This window comes from Mastigoproctus giganteus, chromosome 2, assembly GCF_048544385.1.
Source record: "Mastigoproctus giganteus isolate SK-2022 chromosome 2, ASM4854438v1, whole genome shotgun sequence".
In the NCBI taxonomy this organism is placed as follows: Eukaryota; Metazoa; Arthropoda; class Arachnida; order Uropygi; family Thelyphonidae; genus Mastigoproctus; species Mastigoproctus giganteus.
The window spans coordinates 222,390,221-222,411,154 of record NC_143576.1 but is presented as its reverse complement, the minus strand read 5'-3'; the positions used below and the strand labels follow the sequence as shown (position 1 = coordinate 222,411,154).

The window sequence follows — 20,934 nt, the reverse complement described above, 5'->3', positions numbered from 1 at the left end:
CCTAACACACAATATATCATGGATAAAGTCTTAAACCGGCACTGATACAGCATAGCCGTTGTGGGTTATTTTTTCGTAGTAGTTACGTTACTTTGGCTTGCGTAGCCTTTGTTGGACATGTATGTATGTAAATAGTAGGTACTGCACATGGAGTAAGTTTTATATAGCTTACATGCATTAGAAACGTTGTACCTATATTTGCTCTGTGAGTAGGAACTTATTCTGTTAACATCTACAATTACTTCGAGAGATATCTAATTGCGGGCTTTTTCTATGTATTACATTATGCAGCATATAAAAACTGCAGAGGGCGCTGCATATTTTAATACTAAATATATAGTTCAACTATTTTAACTACTTTTCCTAGGGGGGCTTCAGTTGGTAGGCGTGTATATAATCTACATGTGCTGATTCACGCGGGCTTTTTGTACCTTGGGTATACCGTGGTAAGCATTTATATTTTCTACGTAATGTTAACGCTTTCTATTGTCTTTACATTGCTTGCCATAACCAGGATCCCTTACTATAAGGGTTGGGAATTTACGCTCCCGCTTGTATCCTAAGTTAGTTTATGATTTAGCTTTTCTATTCTTTTTAGCTTTCTCTTTTTTATCCCTATTTTTCATACCTCATGAACTATTAGAGTATTCGAGGGGGATTGAGGTACTATACCTATACTTTTACTTTTTCCGTTCGCCTTAGTTAGCACAAGCCTCTACTTTACTTGGTAAGCGCTTAGACTGCATATATTTTAAACTATACACATAGGCCTAAAAATGGATATATCTCCTTCTCTAATTAAAATTTTGGCTATCCGTCGGGCTAACAGTCATCTCGCTAGCTTACTGCTAAATTGGAATGTATCAACAAATATGCCTTTTATATTTATGGCCCTCTATCTCTAATTTTTAACTATCATTCGGACAAGTTATGCTGGACGATGACTACAGAAACAGATAGCTCGTTAATTATGGTTGATACATTGAAAGGGTTAGCCCTTGAAAAAGTCCCTTTCAATGTATCTGATCGCCTATAATTAACTTTTTAATTGTACAATTGTATTGCTTATTTTATGTTATTTTTGGCATATATGTATTTTTTCCAGGCTACATTTAGCACCCGTATAGGTTTTTGGTTTTTCTTGAGTAGCTATTTTACTAGTCATGTTATACATTACAACTTAACTCAAATAATATATAGACACACACACACACACACACACACACACACACACACACACACACACACACACACACACACACACACACACACACTAGCATAATGAAATAGTTAAAAAATAGTAAAAAATAATACTAAAATTAAGAAAATAAATATAAAGCTATCATTAGAGGTGGCAAAATGCACATGATGCCCAATGTATAACTGATATTATACATTAAATCAAAATTAATACCAGTAGCATGGCAAAACTGTTGAGTGAAAATAATAAATTAAACAATGATTAATCAATAGGAATGGAGAAGAAAAGGTGAGACTAAAAATTGTAGCAGAAAATCTCCAAATAATAAATCTCCATCGCTGCATAGAAAATCCAATTGAAAATAATAAATCAATTTTAAAATTTAGAGCCAATTACATTAAAATTTAATGGCGCCCCACCTCGTAAGGTGCCAGTTCCAAATTACATGAAATATCACAAATAGAGACTAAACTAACTACAATAAAATAAAACCAAAATAACAAAAAATAAATATATTTATTTATATTTATTTTCTTAATTTTCATATATTTTTTACTATTTTTTAACTACTTCATTATGCTAATATATGTAAATAAAATGGTAATAGTGGGAGCCAACCGGGCTAGCCTGGTGGGTAAAGTGCCTGCCGGGCAACCCAAAGGTCGCGGGTTCGAATCCTGTCTCGGGCTTGGATCAGAGAATTGCAAAAACATTGGGAGGTGCATTATGGCCACAGAAGCTGATGCGCCAACAACTAACAAAGGAAAAAAAAAAAGGATAGTAATGGGTTTGATGTGCTAATGCTGCACCTGTACCACCATCTATAGTATTTTATTTATTTATTTATTTGTCTATATAAGCTGGTTAAGCTTACATTGTTCTCAGTGGTGTGGCTCTGGTTTGGAGTGCTAGTCTGTCTGTTCTATAATTTTATTTTTCGCTGCATAAGGACCACCGCTATTCAAATCCTCTGCATTGGCGGTTTGATCGGAGGGTGGACTGATCCTTTGATCGGTTCGCCTTTGTGGCGATTTGTCTAGCAATTGAAATGCAGTGATTCCCTGACCATTATTGGCCTCGTGGTCTTCTGTTGATATGGGGCATAATGGTTAGTCTATTTTTGTTATTTTGGTTTTATTTTATTGTAGTTAGTTTAGTCTCTATTTGTGATATTTCACGTAATTCGGAACTGGCACATTACGAGGGAAGAGCCGTTAAATTTTAATGTAATTGGCTCTAAATTTTAAAATTGATTTATTATTTTCAATTGGATTTTCTAAATTATTTGGAGATTTTCTGCTACAATTTTTAGTCTCACCTTTTCTTCTCCATCCCTGGTGATTAATCATTATGTTTAATTTATTATTTTCGCTCAACAGTTTTGCCATGCTACTGACATTAATTTTGATTTAATATCAGTTATGTATATATAAGAGAGAGAGAGAGAGAGAGAGAGAGAGAGAGAGAGAGAGAGAGAGAGAGAGAGAGAGAGAGAGAGAAACAAATTGAGAATGAAAAACTATAGTTTTATTGAATGTACTAAAATATATAACTTGTAGTTAACAGATAAGGAGATAATATTTATCACTTCTTTTAATCAGCATGGTTTGTGCTTGTTAACAGGAGTCTGTTTTACTTGAAGAGGTGCAAGAATATTTGTACTTAATACAAGTACTGAATATGGTACTCAGGATAGTGGAAAATAAAAAAAGACCCAGTGATAATTGTGCAGTCAGATATGAAGTTCTTTGAGCAATGCAGATAGGCTGCCGGGACAACTCGTGGGTTTGTGAATGACATACAAGAACTTTTCCAGCAGGGATAAGGAGATGATTACCCCATTGTACAAGGCAATGGTTAGGCTGCATCTTGAGTACTGCATACAGGTCTGGAGGCAGAGAAGGGCCACAAGATTGGTGAAAGGAACGAAAGGGTGGCCTTACAAAGAAAGGCTTCAGTTCTGCAAATTGCAGTGTCTGGAGACTAGGAACCCATGAGGTTATTTGGTTATTTTGGTTGTTTTTTAGGAGCATTGGCAACTAAGGCCATATTGCTCCAGGAATATGCGGTGGTCATTCCCTGACCTTTCCGAATCCTCTGTATTTGGTAGTGACGGGCTCGAACCCCAGTCTAATCAAGAAGCATGTGCTACGCACTGCCACTCCTTCCCACCTGGCTGTGAAGGCGCCAACCCATGAGGTGATCTGATTGAGGTGCTTAAGACTTTGAACGGAATGAGCAAGCTAATGCTGATGACATTCTTCCTCTTGTCAGACTCTTGACATGACAGGATATAATATGTAGTTGTGGAAGTGAGTAGTTTGAATAAATTCAAGGACAAACTAGACAAATTATTGGAGGGGATGGACAGATGGTACAGTAGTTTTATTTTTTTTTGGCTGATGCTTTATAAACTTGCTTTTCTGCATCATATGCCACTACTGCTACTAATAATAATAATCATAAAATAAAAAAAAAATTCATTCAATAAAATGAAAAAATAAATGCAACTAAAATGTAATGCACTGTATACATTAACTAACTTGTTTTACTCTTTTTCCAGTGTTTTTCCTTCTACGTGGAAATATGCTCATTTCCAACTAATCCATAAGAAGCCACAAATCCCCCTCTTTTGATTATCGTTCCTGCTCTTACTCTACTCTTTTCAAAGCCACAGAGAAATCCATCAACCACCAACTCTAACAATATCTTGAGACCTTCCAATTAAGAACTGTCAATATGGAGTCTGCAAATTCTGATTCACTGGTGTTATTTCTGTTTATGCTTCTCGTCTTTAGACCAGTTCCGTGGAAAAATTCTGACAAACTCAAATGTAGTTGCTCTTGACATTTCTAAAGCTTTGTTTGGCATACAGGTCTTCTAAACAAAATTATCCTTCTGCTTTTTTCAATTGCTGGCTGGTTCTCTCTCTCTCTCTCTCTCTCTCTGACTACTCAAATGCAAGAGTAGTCAGAGAGAGAGAGTGAGAGAAAACTAGATACCAATTGTAGAGAGAGAGAATAAATAGCTAGATCTGCATAAAACTCTACAATTTCTCAAATATGTGCCCTTAAATGATAACCATATAAATTTTCAGTGAGAACTTAGTTAACTCTAATCCTTCTAAACCTCATCCCAGTATTATTCTCTCTTACCACCAACCATTACATAATAAACTCAAGTCATGCAAAACAATATCACATCTTTCCCAGGGATAATCATGACTTCAACATTTCTCAGCATAAGCACATCACAAATACTGCTTCTTCTGTATCATAAAAATTATGTTTATTCTTTGAACCTTGGCTTTCCCCTACCTTTATTCTTCTGTATAATCAGCTGCTGACATCATTGAGAAAAAATAGATATGTATAATGATAACCCAGTTTAATGTAATAATAAAATATATAATAGCATTATATATTATTATTACATTAAACTGGGTTATCATTATATGTATCTATTTTTTCTCAATCATGGACCCCAGTACACCAGGCCCATTCGTTACTGCCCTATCATGCAATATTTTTCACACATCTGGATGAGAATGATAAACTCTTACTCTGTCCAGAAGAAAGCAGTGATACTGATTAATAATTTCTCACTTAGAAACTCACTCTACTCCTTATCACACAGATATTCTGTTTTGCTGCATGCTTTTTGTAGACATTTCTATGGTGGCAATCTTCTGAATTATCTGTAACTCCACCTCTTTTTTCCAAACCAGTTTGAATACATATCTCAGATAGTCAATGTCCATTAACAGTTCAGCATACTTATCAAATGTAGGCTTCCTCATTTATTCCTTCTACTTCTGTTCTTTGGAATAACTTTTCATAGTATTTCCTGAAAATTACAACCTATGGAAATCCATGTCCAATATCAAGTCTCTTTTGTCTTAATGTTCAGCCCATTTGTTACTAGAGTATTACAGATTCTGAGAGCTTTTGTGTTTGGAGATCATAAAAAAATAAATAAAAAGTCCTTGTTACAGAACAATACCGTTTTATAAAGCTATCCATTAGGCTATTACACATTTTGAACTCAAACATCTCAATGGGTATTGGATGACGGTATGATGTTCGGAATTTTGCATTAAATAGCACTGTGTAATTTCTCTGTCTTGAAGTTCTACAGCAGAGCATTTTCTATGGTTCTACTGGAATTTTAGGTAACAGTATTCACAAACTGCTGCACTTATTGCAAACTACATCCTATTTCAGAATTAAATATTTTTCCAAAAAGAAAACAGAGCACAGTGAAACAAAATGGAGGATACTGGCATTTGCTGCCCCACAAACATAACACATTAATCAATCAGTAGAGCAAGTAGGGGGCTTCTGAAAAAAGTTGTCATAAGTGATTTTTTATGCATTTACTTTCAAACTTGTTTTTTTATTATTTCACATTATAGGTAGAACATCTAAAAACCAGAATTGCCGGAAATCTTTTTTTTTTTTTTTGGGGGGGGAGGGGGAGGAATTGGGTAATTTCAATTTTATACAAAATTGTGTTCTCCAAATAGTGCTATTAGTTAACAAATGGGTTTTCTGAATTCCTTATTATATTAAAGCAAAGTTTCAACTGCTATATAAGTAAACACACTAATGCCTTACTCACAAAAAGTTTGCTTCATGATGTGTCCCTGTACTCTTCCTTCATCAGCCTTTAATAATTGCTATTGACAGAAAAGTGGCTTTTACTAATTTAACAGGGAAGAGCAGCATCTTAGCTCATTTCTGAACTTCTATCAGTGTCTCAATTTAGAGTTGCCAATCCATACATTTATTTTCTTTGAAAGATTAATAAGCATTAATGTGTTTATTAATCTTTATTGTCTTCTAAAGTGAGGGAGAGAATCATCTTTGGGCCATATTGTTTGCATTGTGCCTTTCTGTTTTGTGGGTTTTTGCTACAGCTATCTGAACAATCACAGCAAGCTTTTCCCGGGTATTTTATTACAGCTGTACTCATTACTCTTGCATTTTTAATTACATATAACATACAGCTATTTATTATTTTGGTAAGTAAAACAGACATGCAAGTACTATATTTAAAGAATCCAAACACAGTTATGGAGAATTGTGTGTGTGTGTGTGTGTGTGTGTGTGTGTGTGTGTGTGTGTGTGTGTGTGTGTGTGTGTGTGTGTGTGTGTGTGTGTGTGTGTGTGTGATTGTTGCTTTCAATCAATGTTCAAGAGTATAATTGGCCAAGGATACAGTTCAGAAAACTGACTTTTCTCATATTTCAATCTTGCCAGCAAACTTGTTCAATAACTGAATGTGTTTTCTTCTTTGAAGTAAGTAACTTTTTTTTGCCTTATTTCTGCCTTTAATTTTAAGGCAACTGATAGTGTTCTAATAGTTGTGGAACACCTTCATGTGCCACCAAAGCATCAGGCAATTCTTCCATGTCAATTATAAGAAAGGCAGTGGGAATATTTTACTTTACCTTTATTCCTAAAAAGTGCTAAAAAATCATCATATAAAAAATATCACATGAATATTTTGTTTCTCTTTGTTATATATATATTTTTAAATGGAATATCAATTTTGTAGACGACTGCTTTGGCAACTTCGATGTGCCAAGTTTCTTGTTTCCAAATTTTGACCAACAGCCCAAGGTTAAAGGAATTTTTATTGTTTGAATTTTTAGCATTTCATGACTTGTTAGATTTATTTACAGTCAAAAAATTGTAATCCCAGGCCCAGAGGTTGCTGGATTTTTGGATGTAATCATTTTATTATGCTTATAATGATTCAACATTTTTCTGGATTTTACTCTAATTTTTAAAAATCAACTCTGAATATGAAATTCAAGTAAAATGAAAAAAATTAATGTCCAATTACTGTGAACTAATATTTGCAGTGTTCTAAATCACTGAAACATATTTACCCATGTTTCAATTTTCTGTGAAATGATTTTAGAGCACTTCTGCAACCATTAAGATGGCCTAAAGGCTCCCACGTATTGAATTCACTGTCCCAATTCTTCCACTTGACATAATACAGATGTTTACCCTGAAAGGTAAAAATTAAGTTTAAAAACTAATTTTTAAAACAGTTAAGAATATGTTTGAAATATATGACTTGGGAATATCATGTGGGAAGCACATTCTTATATCTCCTCAACTATTAACCCACCAAAGTATTTGAAGGGTAATCCCAAACAATTATATTTGGGATTACTATTAAAAAGAAAATAATGAATAAAGTACATAAAATGAAGAATATAATTCATAATTTGACATCAAGAAATGGGAAATAAAGAAGTCTTGTAAACATGAAAAAATGTGTATGTAGCATAAATTTCATGGAATAAATGATGCTTGATTGGAATACCAAGTATCAAAACAATTTGAAGAACTGCAATTTCATCCTTGTTTTTTGCATCTTTCGCTCCAAGCTGCCTTCATTTCCTCCAATTCCAATGCTTTCCCAGCTGCTTCTTTCTTATCTTGCTTTTCCATTTCAAAGTACAGCAGGCGCTCCACTTAACGGACAAATTTCTGTCCTAAAGAAAAAAATTTAGAACTTATTTATATCTGATAGCGTCACACATCAGATGTGCTGAAAATTCCTTCTAATGAAATAAAGGCTGTTACTGCTAGATAATGCACCTGTTCACCCTAATGCTGAGAGGTTAATTAGCAGGGACGAGGGAATTAAATTGTTTTTCTGCCTTCTACCACTACTTCACTGATTCAGCCGATGGATCAGGGTGTAATCGTTGCATGCAAGAGGTTGTATAAGAAGAAGTTTTGGGAAGAGATGATGGTTGTTTTGGAAGAAACAGAAGACGCAGAAGAAGAAGATACAAGAGGCACCAGAACACTGCAAAATTTACATGCATACAACATCAGATCTGCTATCTTCAACTTAGCAGTTGTGTGGAAAGATATGAATATTACTACCTTGGCCAATGGTGAGAAGAAGTTGTTGTACAACGTAGAACCTGAAATGGACTTTGAGGGAGTTGAGGTGTCTAATTTGCGGGACACTCTTCTGAAAGCCGGCAACAAAAATGCAACTGACAACGATGTTGAACAGTGGCTCAAAAATGATGAAGGTGATCTGGGCTATCAAATTTTTTCTGTGGGAGAGATTGCGGAAAATGTTCATGGAGAACAATAGGACGATGATAATGACAAAGACGAGGAATCAGTTGCACCTCAACCTAAATTGTCTGTTATAAGACAACACATGGATGACATCATACATTATATTGAATCATCATCACACCCTGATGTGCTTCCTTATTATGAAGATTTTAGAGAATTTTGATCTACAGTAATAAGGAAGCAGCACAAAGGTGCAAGGCAACTGAAGTTTGATGATTTCTTCAAGACCACTTCATTAACTGGATGTTTCAGAACCCTCTACCAGCAAGGAATTAACACCTCTCCCTCCATATGACAGTTGTTTCTGACCCTGAAAATTGTGATTCTTTCAATTAAGATAATATTAATATTGAATATTATGTATATTTTTTTAATGTTTTTTGTATGTTTTTTATTCAGTGGAGTTTAAGAATTTTAAAGTATTTTTTTCCCTCTAAAATGGATTTAAATGAAAAAAACTAATGTTCACATTGAAAACAATTTTGTGTGAGCTTTAAGAAAAAAAAAAAAAAAAAAGTGGTGGAAACACTCCATTAGTTACATTGTATAGTTTTTGAAGTGTTTAATTAAAATAAAATTTGGTTCCTGTCATAAATTTAATTTTATATTTTTGACAAATGTTTTAATGGCATGTATAAATTACTCAATGTACATTATAATAATAATTTATTCATACTTAAACATTATAATAACATTTTAATATATCCTGTACATTGTAAGCTCGTTATTAATATATGTTTTTAAAATACATTTGATTTAATGGACTTTCGGCAATAGCAGACACCTCTTCCCCCAATTAGTCCGTTAAATCGAGGGACTACTGTAACTGTTATAATCTTTGCATACTGTCTGCACAAAACAACAATTTCCTTGTGATAGTGACACATTCTTGCTTGAGAGCCTCACTATTAGCCTTGCATTTAAATTCCTAACTTTCATGCTCAGCTTTATTATCATTAATAATAACTACTAGAACAAGAAAAACCCTATTGCATGATAGCATTATAATGGGAGCATGCAAGACTAGCATTCACAACCTTGGCTACTGCTGGATATTTCACTTAAGACTGATTTTTTTTTTTTTTTTTAATCTGGAAAAAATCCAATTTTAGGATCAATTTTATGCTCTACTTCACTTTTTACTCTCAGTTGGACTGGATTCTACTTATCCTTCAGTGAATAGACTTCAGTATTCATTGATAAAGCAACAGCAACACCTTTCACTGGGTTGCAAGTAATGAAATTATTTCTGCAAATGATTGCATCCTCTTATTTTCTTTCCAGTGACGAAACTTCAGATGTAATGCAATAGCCTAGGGCACTAAGCTGAAAATTTTCCTTTCTGGATAATGACATAATTTCATTTGTATTTCATTATTAACCTCAAGTTTATTCATACAAAATAAGTTTTGTTTCAAAATTATCAATATTTAAATTTCTTGATAATGCCTAATTGTTTCAGTCTTGAAATTTTTACTCACAATTTGCTAAAACAAATTGACCAGTGCAATTAATGTAAAATACAAATCTATGACTTTTCTTTCTAAAACTCTGCAGTAAACAAAGCACAGGATGCAAATTTTAATTGAGTTTTACTGATTATTTCTTCAGCAGGCTTGTAATTTCCTTATAGCTTGCAATATTCATCAACTTTTCTTTTTTTCTTTGATGGGATGTACTTCAAGTATTTCTCTTGCTTCAAGAAGTACTAAACTGCTTATTCAAGAGCCCCCCCCCCCAATTATTAATATAAGTCAAAAAGAAATGTTCTGGTAACCCCATTTTCCTCACAATACAAAGGTCAATTACTGTAAAGATCAGCACATACATCCTGTTGTGCCTGGAGAATTTCTTGTTTTCTGGTCCACCTTGGCCTTTTGCATTTTTGCACCACACAAACTCATGTGGCTGACTCATATCACTTCCACAAAGTATATGGATACATGCTTCACACTGACACTCACTACAATAGCATACTGCTCTCCCCTCCTGGATAGCTTTCCACCAACGAACAATAGATTGCAGCAGTTATACTCCTCTATTCCTCTTGCATGAACAGTGACCAGTTCAGGTGCTTATGTGGGATGTGTTGGTCTGGCCCTTATCCAGCATTCATCCCATAGGTGTTTTTTGTTCAAATTGGCAATCTGTACCAGTGCATTTCTACTTTTGTAGATTCATGTCCATGAACCATTCTCAAAGAGCACCAACGGTATGGCATAGGATATTATCCTGTTGAAACAAACATAGGTGTGTATCAGAGAACTGCCACATAATAGGAAGCATGGGATTGTCCAAAATGTTAAGAGAGGTGTCAGCATTCATGGCTCCTCCATAACTACCAAAGGCCCTAAGCCATAATATGAGAAACAGCCACAAGAACAACTAACATGTGTCTCATATGCCTTTCTTATATACTAGTCTGAGTCACTTATTTATTCAGAAGTCTAATGGACTTTGAAAACAAGTGTCCAGATATTTTTTTGGAGGGTAGTGTAAGTGTACCTATCAAAGCACGTATAAAGTATCAGCTGAAGCATTACCCAGTTTCTTTTTGAATGTCATGTTTGCCTGCTACTTCAATGGCAACACTCTACTGAGATGGAAAAATCTGATCAAGAGAGGAATTTGACACACTACCTTTCAAAATCACCCAGTAGTCAAACTATGAAGCATTGCTTGGAAATGTTTCACAAACTTGAAGCATTTCACAGTGATGTTTCATCATAAAATCATTACTAGTTCACAATTTCTCTGCCCACAACTACTACAATATTTTAGTGCTTTACCTTTACAATAATCTCATTATTAGAACTTTCTAAATCAACTCACACATATAATTATTGAATACAAGTCTTAATACTGTAACAATTTTTCACTGTTTACAGTGATAATGAAATCTAATTTTCTCAAGCTCTATGCATAAAAATAATTACCAATTATTAAATTAGCACTCAGAACTCTAATGAGATGTCCAAAGGGGAAGATATTCAAGCAAAAACTTTAGTGTATAAAGTGCATCTGCCTTCAAGAGCCCTGAATAACACAAGTAAATAAAGCAGATTCTGTACTTTTGAGTGAAATGAAATGCTCCCAACATTCCATATCTTGTGATTTTAAATCATCACTGGGTTGTTACATAGTACAGTGGCACATAGCTGCTCATCCTCTGATGAGACAGCAGTAATCATCAAATGGACAAACAATTCTAATGAGAAGTGCTACAAGTTTGAGCACAAATGCAACATATAGAAATAGCACTGCAGCACAGGATAAAATCTAAATAGGATTCATTTTGCAATAAACATTTTAGCATATTTTGCATTATGTGTACAGTTTTTACTTGCTGATATTAATCAATGCCAAATAACAGAACCTTTAGCAAAGATAACCCCAGGGCTCACATCTGGTGAGTATGGGCTTGGCACACCCAGGGTCCTGAGCTGGATATCATCATCATTCTCTTTCTTTGTGATTCCCTTCTACTTCTCTCTCTCTCTCTCTGCACTAGACAATTGTATTGTCGAGTGCAATTGTATTATTGGTAATTTTAACTGTAAAATCCTAAAATATTCAAATTTGTAGCCTTTTCTATTCTCCCCACAGCATGGTCTGATAATGGGTATCGGTAAGATACCCAAAAAGTCACCTTATTAAACTATATTATAATTATTATAATATAAAATTATAAGATTTATATTATAGTAATGTAGTTTATTAGGCAAACAGCTTAATAAACTATATTATTAATTTCACATGATATAAGAGTGATATGAATATAATAGTAACATTTATGTTAAAATAGTTCAAAAAATTAAGACATGTCAGTGCTTGCTTACTTCAATATTCATGAGTATTTTTTTTTATTCCAGTGACCCTATAAAAATCATGTCGAAGTTGATGCAGAAAGAAAAAAAAAAAAAAAAAAATTGATGCTGAGTGTCGCATTTTTAATGAGCGATGGCCAATTAATTACATTTTTGCTCTGCTCAATGATACTTACACGTCTTATTTGCAATGAAGCCTTGTAGGTGTTCAAGGAACATAAAGTGAAACGTCACTACACCACAAAACATGCCTCAAATTAAGATAAATTTCAGGGAGCTTTGAAGCAGAAAAAACTCCAAGAACGAACCCAAACTTTTCAAAGTCAACAACAGAAGATTAGAACTTTCTCATCAAAATTTATCTGCAATTAGAGCTAGTTTTCGAGCCTCCCAAATCATTGCCGAAGAAGGAAGGGCTTTTACGGATGGAGAATTTGTTTGGCAATTGCAGAAGAAGTCTGTCCTGAGAAAGTAAAGAATTTTGCATCTGTAAGTTTATCTTCATCAACTGTAATGAGAACAACTGAAGATTTAGGATCCGATGTTCAAAATCAACTCGTAGAAAAAGTTTGTGAATTCACAGTTTTTAATAGTAATTGATGAGAGTGAAGAACAAGCCATGCAGTACAATTACTAATTTATATTCGAGGTGTAAATCAAAATTTTGCAGTAACTGAAGACCTAGTTGCAACAGATGAAAATATATTTTAGAGTGTGTCAGAAGCAATTGACGCCTCAAATTGAATTGGAATTTGCTATCAGCAGTTACGATGTATGACGTTAAAAATATGGTCGATACTAAAATTGGGTTCATTGCATAATTCACCAACAGTCTTTATGCAAAAAGTTTTTGGGTGTAGATTCAGTCATATCAACAGTAAATTTTATTCGCAAGACTGACTGATCTGAATCATCGGCAATTCAAAAATTTTCTTGAAACTACTCATCATCATCGGCCATTTTCAATCCACTGCAGGATGAAGGCCTCTCCAGCAACTTTCCAGTTCCTTCTGTTTTCAGCACTGGCCATCCATTCACTACCCACAAACTCATGAATTTCATCTATCCATCTCTGCCTTTGTCTTCCAGGTTTTCTTCTAGCTCCTCTTGGGTACCATTCTGTTATTTTCTTAGTCCATCTGTCATCATGTCTTCGAGCTATGTGTCCTGCCCAAGACCATTTTAGTTCTTTAGTTTTGATAAGAATGTCCTTTACTTGAGTTTGTTGCCTAACTCATGTGTTTCTCTTCTTATCTAACAGTGATTCCCAATATAATTTGTTCCATTCTTCGCTGTGTAGTTCTCAGCTTCTCTTCCATTCTTTTGGTGAGTGCCCATTCACTTCCATAAGTCATGGTGGGGAGTATACATTGGTTCATTATTTTACATTTCAGACAAACCGGGATATTGCTCTTCAGTATGTGACTATATTTCCTGAATGCTATCCATCCAAAATTTATTCTTCTCTTGACTTCCAGCCATTTATCATTATTATAGCTAATAACTTGTCCCACCTTTTCAATTACTGCTCCATCAATCATTATTTCCCTTTCTGTGGTATACTTGTTCATCATTACTTTAGTTTTAGCCATATTCATCTTTAGTCCAAAATCCTTACAAACTGTGCATAAATGATTAAGATTTTCCTCTTTTTAATTCTTTGGGATCATGGCTTATGACCACAATGTTATTTGCAAATCGTAAATGGCTTAGGTACTCTCCATTCACATTGACTCCTTTCTGCGATCAGTCTAATCGTCTGAAAGCTTCCTCAAGGGCGGCAGTAAACAGCTTCGGAGATATTGTGTCTTCTTGTCGAACTCCTTTCTCAATTTTAAATTTCCTACTGTCTTTGTCTAATCTAATAAAGGAGGTAGCATTCTCATATATTTTCTTAAAAATCATAATATGTGGGGTATTTATGCCTTGTCTTTCCAGTGCCTGAAACATTGCCTTATGCTGTATGGAGTCAAATGCCTTTTCATAATCCACAAATGTCAGGCATAATGGTGTTTTATATTCATTTGCTTTCTCCATTAGCTGTGATATTACATGAAGGTGATCCATAGTTGAGAATCCTGTCCTAAAGCCAGCTTGCTCTTTCGGTTGATTCTCATCAAGTATTCTCTATAATCTGTTAGTAATGACCCTTGTGAACAACTTGTAGATGTGGGATAACAAGCTAATTGGTCTATAATTTCCAATTTATCTCCTTTCTTATGCAGCAAAACTATGATTGCATTATTCCACTGCTTAGGTGTCACACCTTTTCTAATGCACTTTGTGAAGAGCCTTGCCAGTTTTTGTGTTGTCTCTTCCTCCCAATTTTAACAACTCTACAGTAACTTCATCTTCCCCCGGGGCTTTCTGATTCTTCATTTTCTTCAATGCATGTTCTACCTCATCGGGAAGAATATCGGGTATGTCGTATGTGTTGCTAATTGCAATCCGTCTTCCCCACTGCTGGCATCATTCCCTCGCTCCTTGTATAATTCTCTATAGTAGTCTTCTGCTATTTGAATTATGCTTTCTCTGCTGTTTATAAGTACACCATCGCTATTCTTCAGTCTCAGTATCATTTGTCTTTCTGTATTACCGCTCATGGCTGCTGATTTAAATCCTTTGTTTTTCCTTAATGCTTGTTCTACTTTTCTTGTGTTAAATCTTCTTATGTCCTCTACGAGTCTCTTTCTAATGGCTTTGCATAACTCAGTATTCTCAATTTTTTCCTTGTCAGTGTTTATCTTGCTCTTCATTTTTTGCCTTCAGTTCATCATAACAAGTGTTTCTTGACTAATTTTTTCTTCTTTGGATTTCTTTTTCCCTATAGGTTTCTTGGGCTTTATCACTTTCAGAAAGTTGTAATATTCCTCGTCAATATCTTGGTCCTGAGCAGTCTGCAGAAGCTCAAACTTGTTCTTAAGTTCCAGTACATACTGCTTTTTCTCCTCTTCTGTTATCTCAAAGACCTTTGTATTATTTACTCGAGTCAGTTTTTCCTTTCCTTTATCTATATCAAGTGTACATCTTACCATTCTGTGATCACTTCCAACGTTTACCTTATTCAGGACGGTAACATCATTCACAATATATCTTCTGTTAGTGAGGATGAAGTCGATTTCATTAGTTGTTAATCCATTTGGACTCTTCCATGTTCACTTTCTGTTCACCCTTTTCTAGAAAAAAAGTGTTCATTAATGAGAATCCTTGAGATTCTGCAAATTCCACAAGTCTTTTACCTCATTCATTTCTTTCACCAATTCCAAAATTTCCTATAGTTCCCCTTTCTGCGCTGTTTTGTCTTTTTTCCAACGTTAGTATTGAAGTCCCCCATAATAATAATGTAGTGAGTTTTCTGCTCATCTAGAAGACTCTCAATTTCGGTGTACATTTCTTCAACCTCTTCATCATCATGGCTCGATGTTGGTGAATAAATCATCATAACCTTTAGCTTGTACCTCTTAGAAATCTTGAGTATTAGTCTTGACACCCTTGGTGATGTACTTTTGAATTCCAAAATGTTGTTTTTTAAATCTTTATGGACCAGAAACCCAACTCCACCTTCACTCCTTTCACTGTTTCCATTGGTGTACAGCAGATTTCCACTTGACAAACTTATAAGTGATTAATTTCTTCTTGTTTCAGCCAAACCAATGATATTCCAATTCACATTTTCTAATTCCTTTTCCAGCTCTAATATCCTGCCTTCACCGATGAGTGATCTTACTTTGTAACAACCCAAGTTCAGTTTCCGTGCATGGAGCCTGGTCGTACGTACCCAGAGATTCTTAGCACCCTCTGCTTCCACTCTGATCCTCTCGCTGCTGTAAGAGGGGGAGTGAAAGCTGTTGGGGATTGAGGGCCATTTGTTTTGTCGTGCTGTCATATGCTGGAGGGTTTGGTCTTTTCCTCTTCATGCTGACCAAGCGTCTTGAAGAGAACCACTCTACACGTTCATTGCCACCTAAGTGACGTAACAGGGCTTACGATCGAGGTGTGCATGAGTGGATTTTAGGGAGGCAGGCCAACCTGACTTCTCCTAGATCTTCTGTAATAGAAAGATATTGGATCCATCAGTGTTTTAGACTGAGTGTCTGATAACACACAGGATACCTGTTCCCCCTCTAAGCCCCTTGAAACTACTACTGAGGCTGAATACGATGATTTGTTGTACCATACTGAAGTACGATGGTTGAATCGTGGTAACGCATTGAAGTGATTTTTTGAACTTAGGATCGAAATAGATCTATTTATGAACAAAAAATTGAAACCCGTTCCAGAACTGTTGGATCTCAAATGTTTGTGGAACGTGCCTTTTTAACAGATATATGTGAACACCTGAATTTTCTTAATATGAAACTACAAGGACGAGAAAAACTTGTCAATGAATTGTATTATAATGTCAAAGCATTTTAAACAAAACTGGAGTTATTCAAAAGTCAACTACTTCGGAATAATTTTTCACATTTTTCATGTTGTGATAATTTAAAAATATGCCTAGTTGTAATTTTTCCACTGAAAATTTTGTTCAAAACGTTAGTTTGTTGCAGGAAAATTTTGCAGATAGATTTTCTGATTTTAAAAATAATTCAAAGGTGTTTGAACTTTTTCAAAATCTGTTTGACTTACCCATCAACAATGTTGATGAGTATTTACAATTAGAGTTGGTAGATCTTCAGTCTAATGATGCACTGAATACAATATTTAAAAATGAAAATCTAATTCAATTTTATTCAACATTATCTGAGTCAGATTATCCAAAAATTAAAAATTGTGCAAGGAAGGTTACAACAAATTTTTGGAAGTATATATATATATATATATATATATATATATGTGAGCAGACCTTTTCAAAAATGAAATATGTAAAATCAAAAATACAATCATGTCTAACTGACCCGCATTTACACGACTATTTAAGAATTGGAACTAGTACTTTAAAACCCGATATTAGGAAACAGTCTCACTCTAGAACCACATTCATTGCATTAATTATAATTTTGTTGTATTACTGGCTATATTTTTGTGATTAGTACAATAAATAAGTAATAATTAAAATTTGATATAAACAAACTATATATTTTATATTACATATCCATTGATTATTTTTTGAATCTGTAGATATAGGTAAGCGTTAAATTTGTTTTTCTGAATAACATTAAAGTTATGCAGAGAATGAAGTTTTCAGTAATTAGGAATTTTCTCTGGCTCACCAAATATTCCAAAAATTCATGTGGCCTGCTTCTCTAAATGTTTGGGAGCCTCTGCAGTAAACTGCTTGTTTGTTTGTTTTTGTAGTTTATTGGCACATCAGCAACAGAGGCTATAATGTGCCACAATGATAAAAGAATAAAAAACAGTTATAATTTCAAAGAAGGTAATTATAATATTATTAAAAACATTACAGTGACCAATGAAAGTTGGTCACTACATCAAAAAGTGTTATAAGTAGCAAAACATCTCAAACGTATAAATGAATTAATTAATCTTAAATATTTAAAAATAGCTGACATGTGGTCATGATATTATCTGACTGAGTGTAAAGGGTTCAGTCAGATGGCTAAATGCAGTAAAAGATATACAAGAGCCACCCCCAATTACAAGCCAGATCATTTCCTCTGATACAGCAGAAGTGGATGTCAAATATAGATTCAGACAGAGAATGCAATTTCTGCTGAATCCTGGACCAGACTGGATGAGGATTATATCTCATCATTTATAAAGTCTGTAATGCACAAAGATTCTGTTTAAACTATACACTTTTGATAATTATGTGGTCCAAGACTAGCTCTATAGCATACAACTCTTCAGTATATACAGGGTGATTCACTACCAGTGCGACAAACTTGCAGGAATGTAGGGGGCACAAACACAAACTGGAATCACATAGCATTGCAGGGTCCGAAATGCCTTCGTCATGCGGTAGAAGACGTTGAACGGGAGGTCGCATGAACAGTGATCCCGTTGGAAGTCAGCATTTGCGAACTGTTTCTGTTGAAGAAACCAAGTAACAAAAGTCCTCCGGAGTGGATAATCCACAGGCTCCAATGATTGGACGCATTGCAGATGGTATGAACTCATTTGGTTTGTTGACAGTATCCTCCATACAGTGGATTGGGAAATACCCAATCGTTGGCCTATTGCTAGAGTACTCGTACTCTGATTGCTTTCTGCAAGACATAGGACATTCTCCTCATTGTCTGGCATCCTCGTCGTTCGCTCTCAATTCATGGTACCTCTCGTGAAACAATCAGTTTCACATAACCTTCTGTGCACACGTGTGAAAATCGTATGATGAGGAGCACACCTGTGCGGGAAACGTTCCTGGTACAAGCGCAGAGTGGCGCGCCCGTTACAGTCCGCAGCTCCATACGCGAGGTGCATGTCAGCCAGTTCAACGTTTGAATACTTGTCCATCCTACTGCCTCGGGAACCGGTTCGCAAATGCTGACTTCCAGCGGGATCGCTGTTCACACGACCTCCCGTTCAACGTCCTCTACCGCATGACGAAGGCATTTCGGACCCTGCAATGCTATGTGATTCCGATTCGTCTTTGTGCCCCCTACACCTCCTGCAAGTTTGTCGCACTGGTAGTGAATCACCCTGTATACTGCAATCCCCTACCTTCTCAGAAACAGTGCGATCTGGGAAGACAGCAGCAGATCCAACAATGACTCTGATTTCAAACCTTCAGTAAATACAGGCAGGAAATCAAGAGTAAGTAGATCAATGGGCAGCATAGGGTTGTAGGTAGACAGATGGTGAAGTGCTGGCCTTTCCCCTGATGTTAAGGGAGAAGTTGCATGGTGGAAAGTGGGCATGCCAAGGTGAAAGGGGATTGCTTAGGTGATTGGGCAACATGATATCAAGCTCTCTGAGAAACTCTTGGACACAAATATCAAAGGGACGGTTCGTAGTCTGATGGATGTTGTAGAGATTTTTCCATCGTGGCTCGAAAAAAGGATGTCCATGTAGGGGTGTCTGGCAGGGATTTTGGTTTAAAGGTATAATTTAGTGACAATTGCTTTTGTCGGAGTGACAGTAGTGATTCAGTTGCTTTGATGTACAAACTCTAGATGGGATGTTTGAAATGCTCCAGTAGCAATGCGGATGGCTTGATGCCGAACTGGGTCTAGCCATCAAAATACATTGTTTCTGGTAGGTGCATACACTTGGACCCATAATCTAATTTAGAAGTGCATGATAGAATTGCAGTAAAGTGCAGCAATCTGCTCCCCAATTATTGGATGAAATTGCAAGTAACAGATTCAGTCCCCTTGTACATTTTGTCCGTAGTTCACGGATATGGGGTAAAAATCCAATTTCTTATCAAATATGATCCCCACAATTTTCTTTCAGGTACTACTGGAATAATGTTTTGTCCATGCTTGAGTTTAGGTTCAGGGTGAAGGTTCCATTTGTGACAAAAGTATACACAGACAGTCTTCTGAGGTGAGAACCTGAAACCATTAGCCACAGCCCAAGAGTTAATATGTTAAACAGAGTGCTGCAGTTGTCTTTCGATAATCCTCATGTTGCACGGCTATGAGAAGATGCTAAAGTCATCAACAGAGAGGGCACTGTTTACAGTTGGAGGAGGAAGTTGTTCGGTAACAGAATTCACTCTGATAGCAAAAAGCGCAACGATGGGCGAGAAGGGATCCCATCTTGGGAGACCCCACACGAACTTGGAATGAGCGGTTCAATAAAAAATTTTTTTAATAAAAAGGGCTAAATGCTAGATGGCCCCAACACTAAGATTATAGATATCTTTTAAAATTCCAAATAACCAAGCTGTGTCATATGCCTTTTCCATATCAAAGAAAATCGTCACTAGGTGCTCACATTTCAGAAATGCATCCTAAATAAATGCTTTCCTGTCTTATTAAATGGTCAAGTGTTGACCTGTTACTTTGGAAGCCACACTATTTTGGAAAGGAGGTAATTTGTTCCTAAATACCACATGAGGCAGGAACTGACCATCCTTTCTAGGACCCTGCACAAGCAGCTTTTCAAGGCAATCGGGCAGTAATTATTTGGGAATTTTGGATCCTTTCCTGGCTTTTGAAAGGCAAACAGGATTGCCTTATGCCAGGAGTCCAAAAACTAGTCTTAAAGATAGATTCTGTTGTACAGACAGAGCAGCTGACCCATTCTGTGAAAGGCTGGTTGTATGCCTCATAGTTATTTGAAGACAACTTCAAAAGCTGGCTTTCAGCTTTTCATTGAGGTCCAAAAACTCAGGGAAGTAGGATGTTTTGGTAGACATTTTGGAAAAGTCTCCCCTAATGTGTTTGCAATTGCAGTTGGCTCTGCAATTACACATCCATTATGTTCTACGATCGATGTAGTGTACAATGTGTATCTGCTCTTCATTTTCTGGACTTTAGAGGAGCTTAGGAGATACCACTGGGTAGTGGAAGATGTGAAGAGGATCCAAGATTCCTTCTGACTCTGACGTCTAAAGTATTGTGCTTTGATGCACGCATGTTTGAGAGCTATCAGATTATTTGTGGTGGGATAACGATGAAATATCCTCCCATGCCTTGTTTTGAGCCTTTCATGCTGCTGTGCATTCTGCATTCCACCATGGTTTTGGAAACGGCAGAAACTGAGTCAATGTCTTTGGAATTGCATTTGCCGCTGCTTTGACGATACTTTCTGTGATATGCTTAATGTGTCATTAATTGGCTCCTTGCTGACTGTGGTAGTATCAAGCAATGCCAGATGTTTGAAGGCATTCCAGTCAGCATGATTGATCTTCCACCGCAGCATCCTAGACGGG

At 35.8% G+C, this 20,934-nt stretch overlaps 1 protein-coding gene across 1 annotated transcript in view; it reads right to left on the bottom strand.

The window, feature by feature from the left end:
* The window catches only part of Su(var)3-9 (Suppressor of variegation 3-9), a 210,852-nt gene that overhangs the window by 82,627 nt on the left and 107,291 nt on the right, over positions 1-20,934 (bottom strand). The window contains exon 8 of the mRNA XM_090390180.1: positions 7,098-7,222. Coding sequence (XP_090246306.1) covers positions 7,098-7,222 — 125 coding nt within the window. The remainder of the gene's footprint in view (positions 1-7,097; positions 7,223-20,934) is intronic.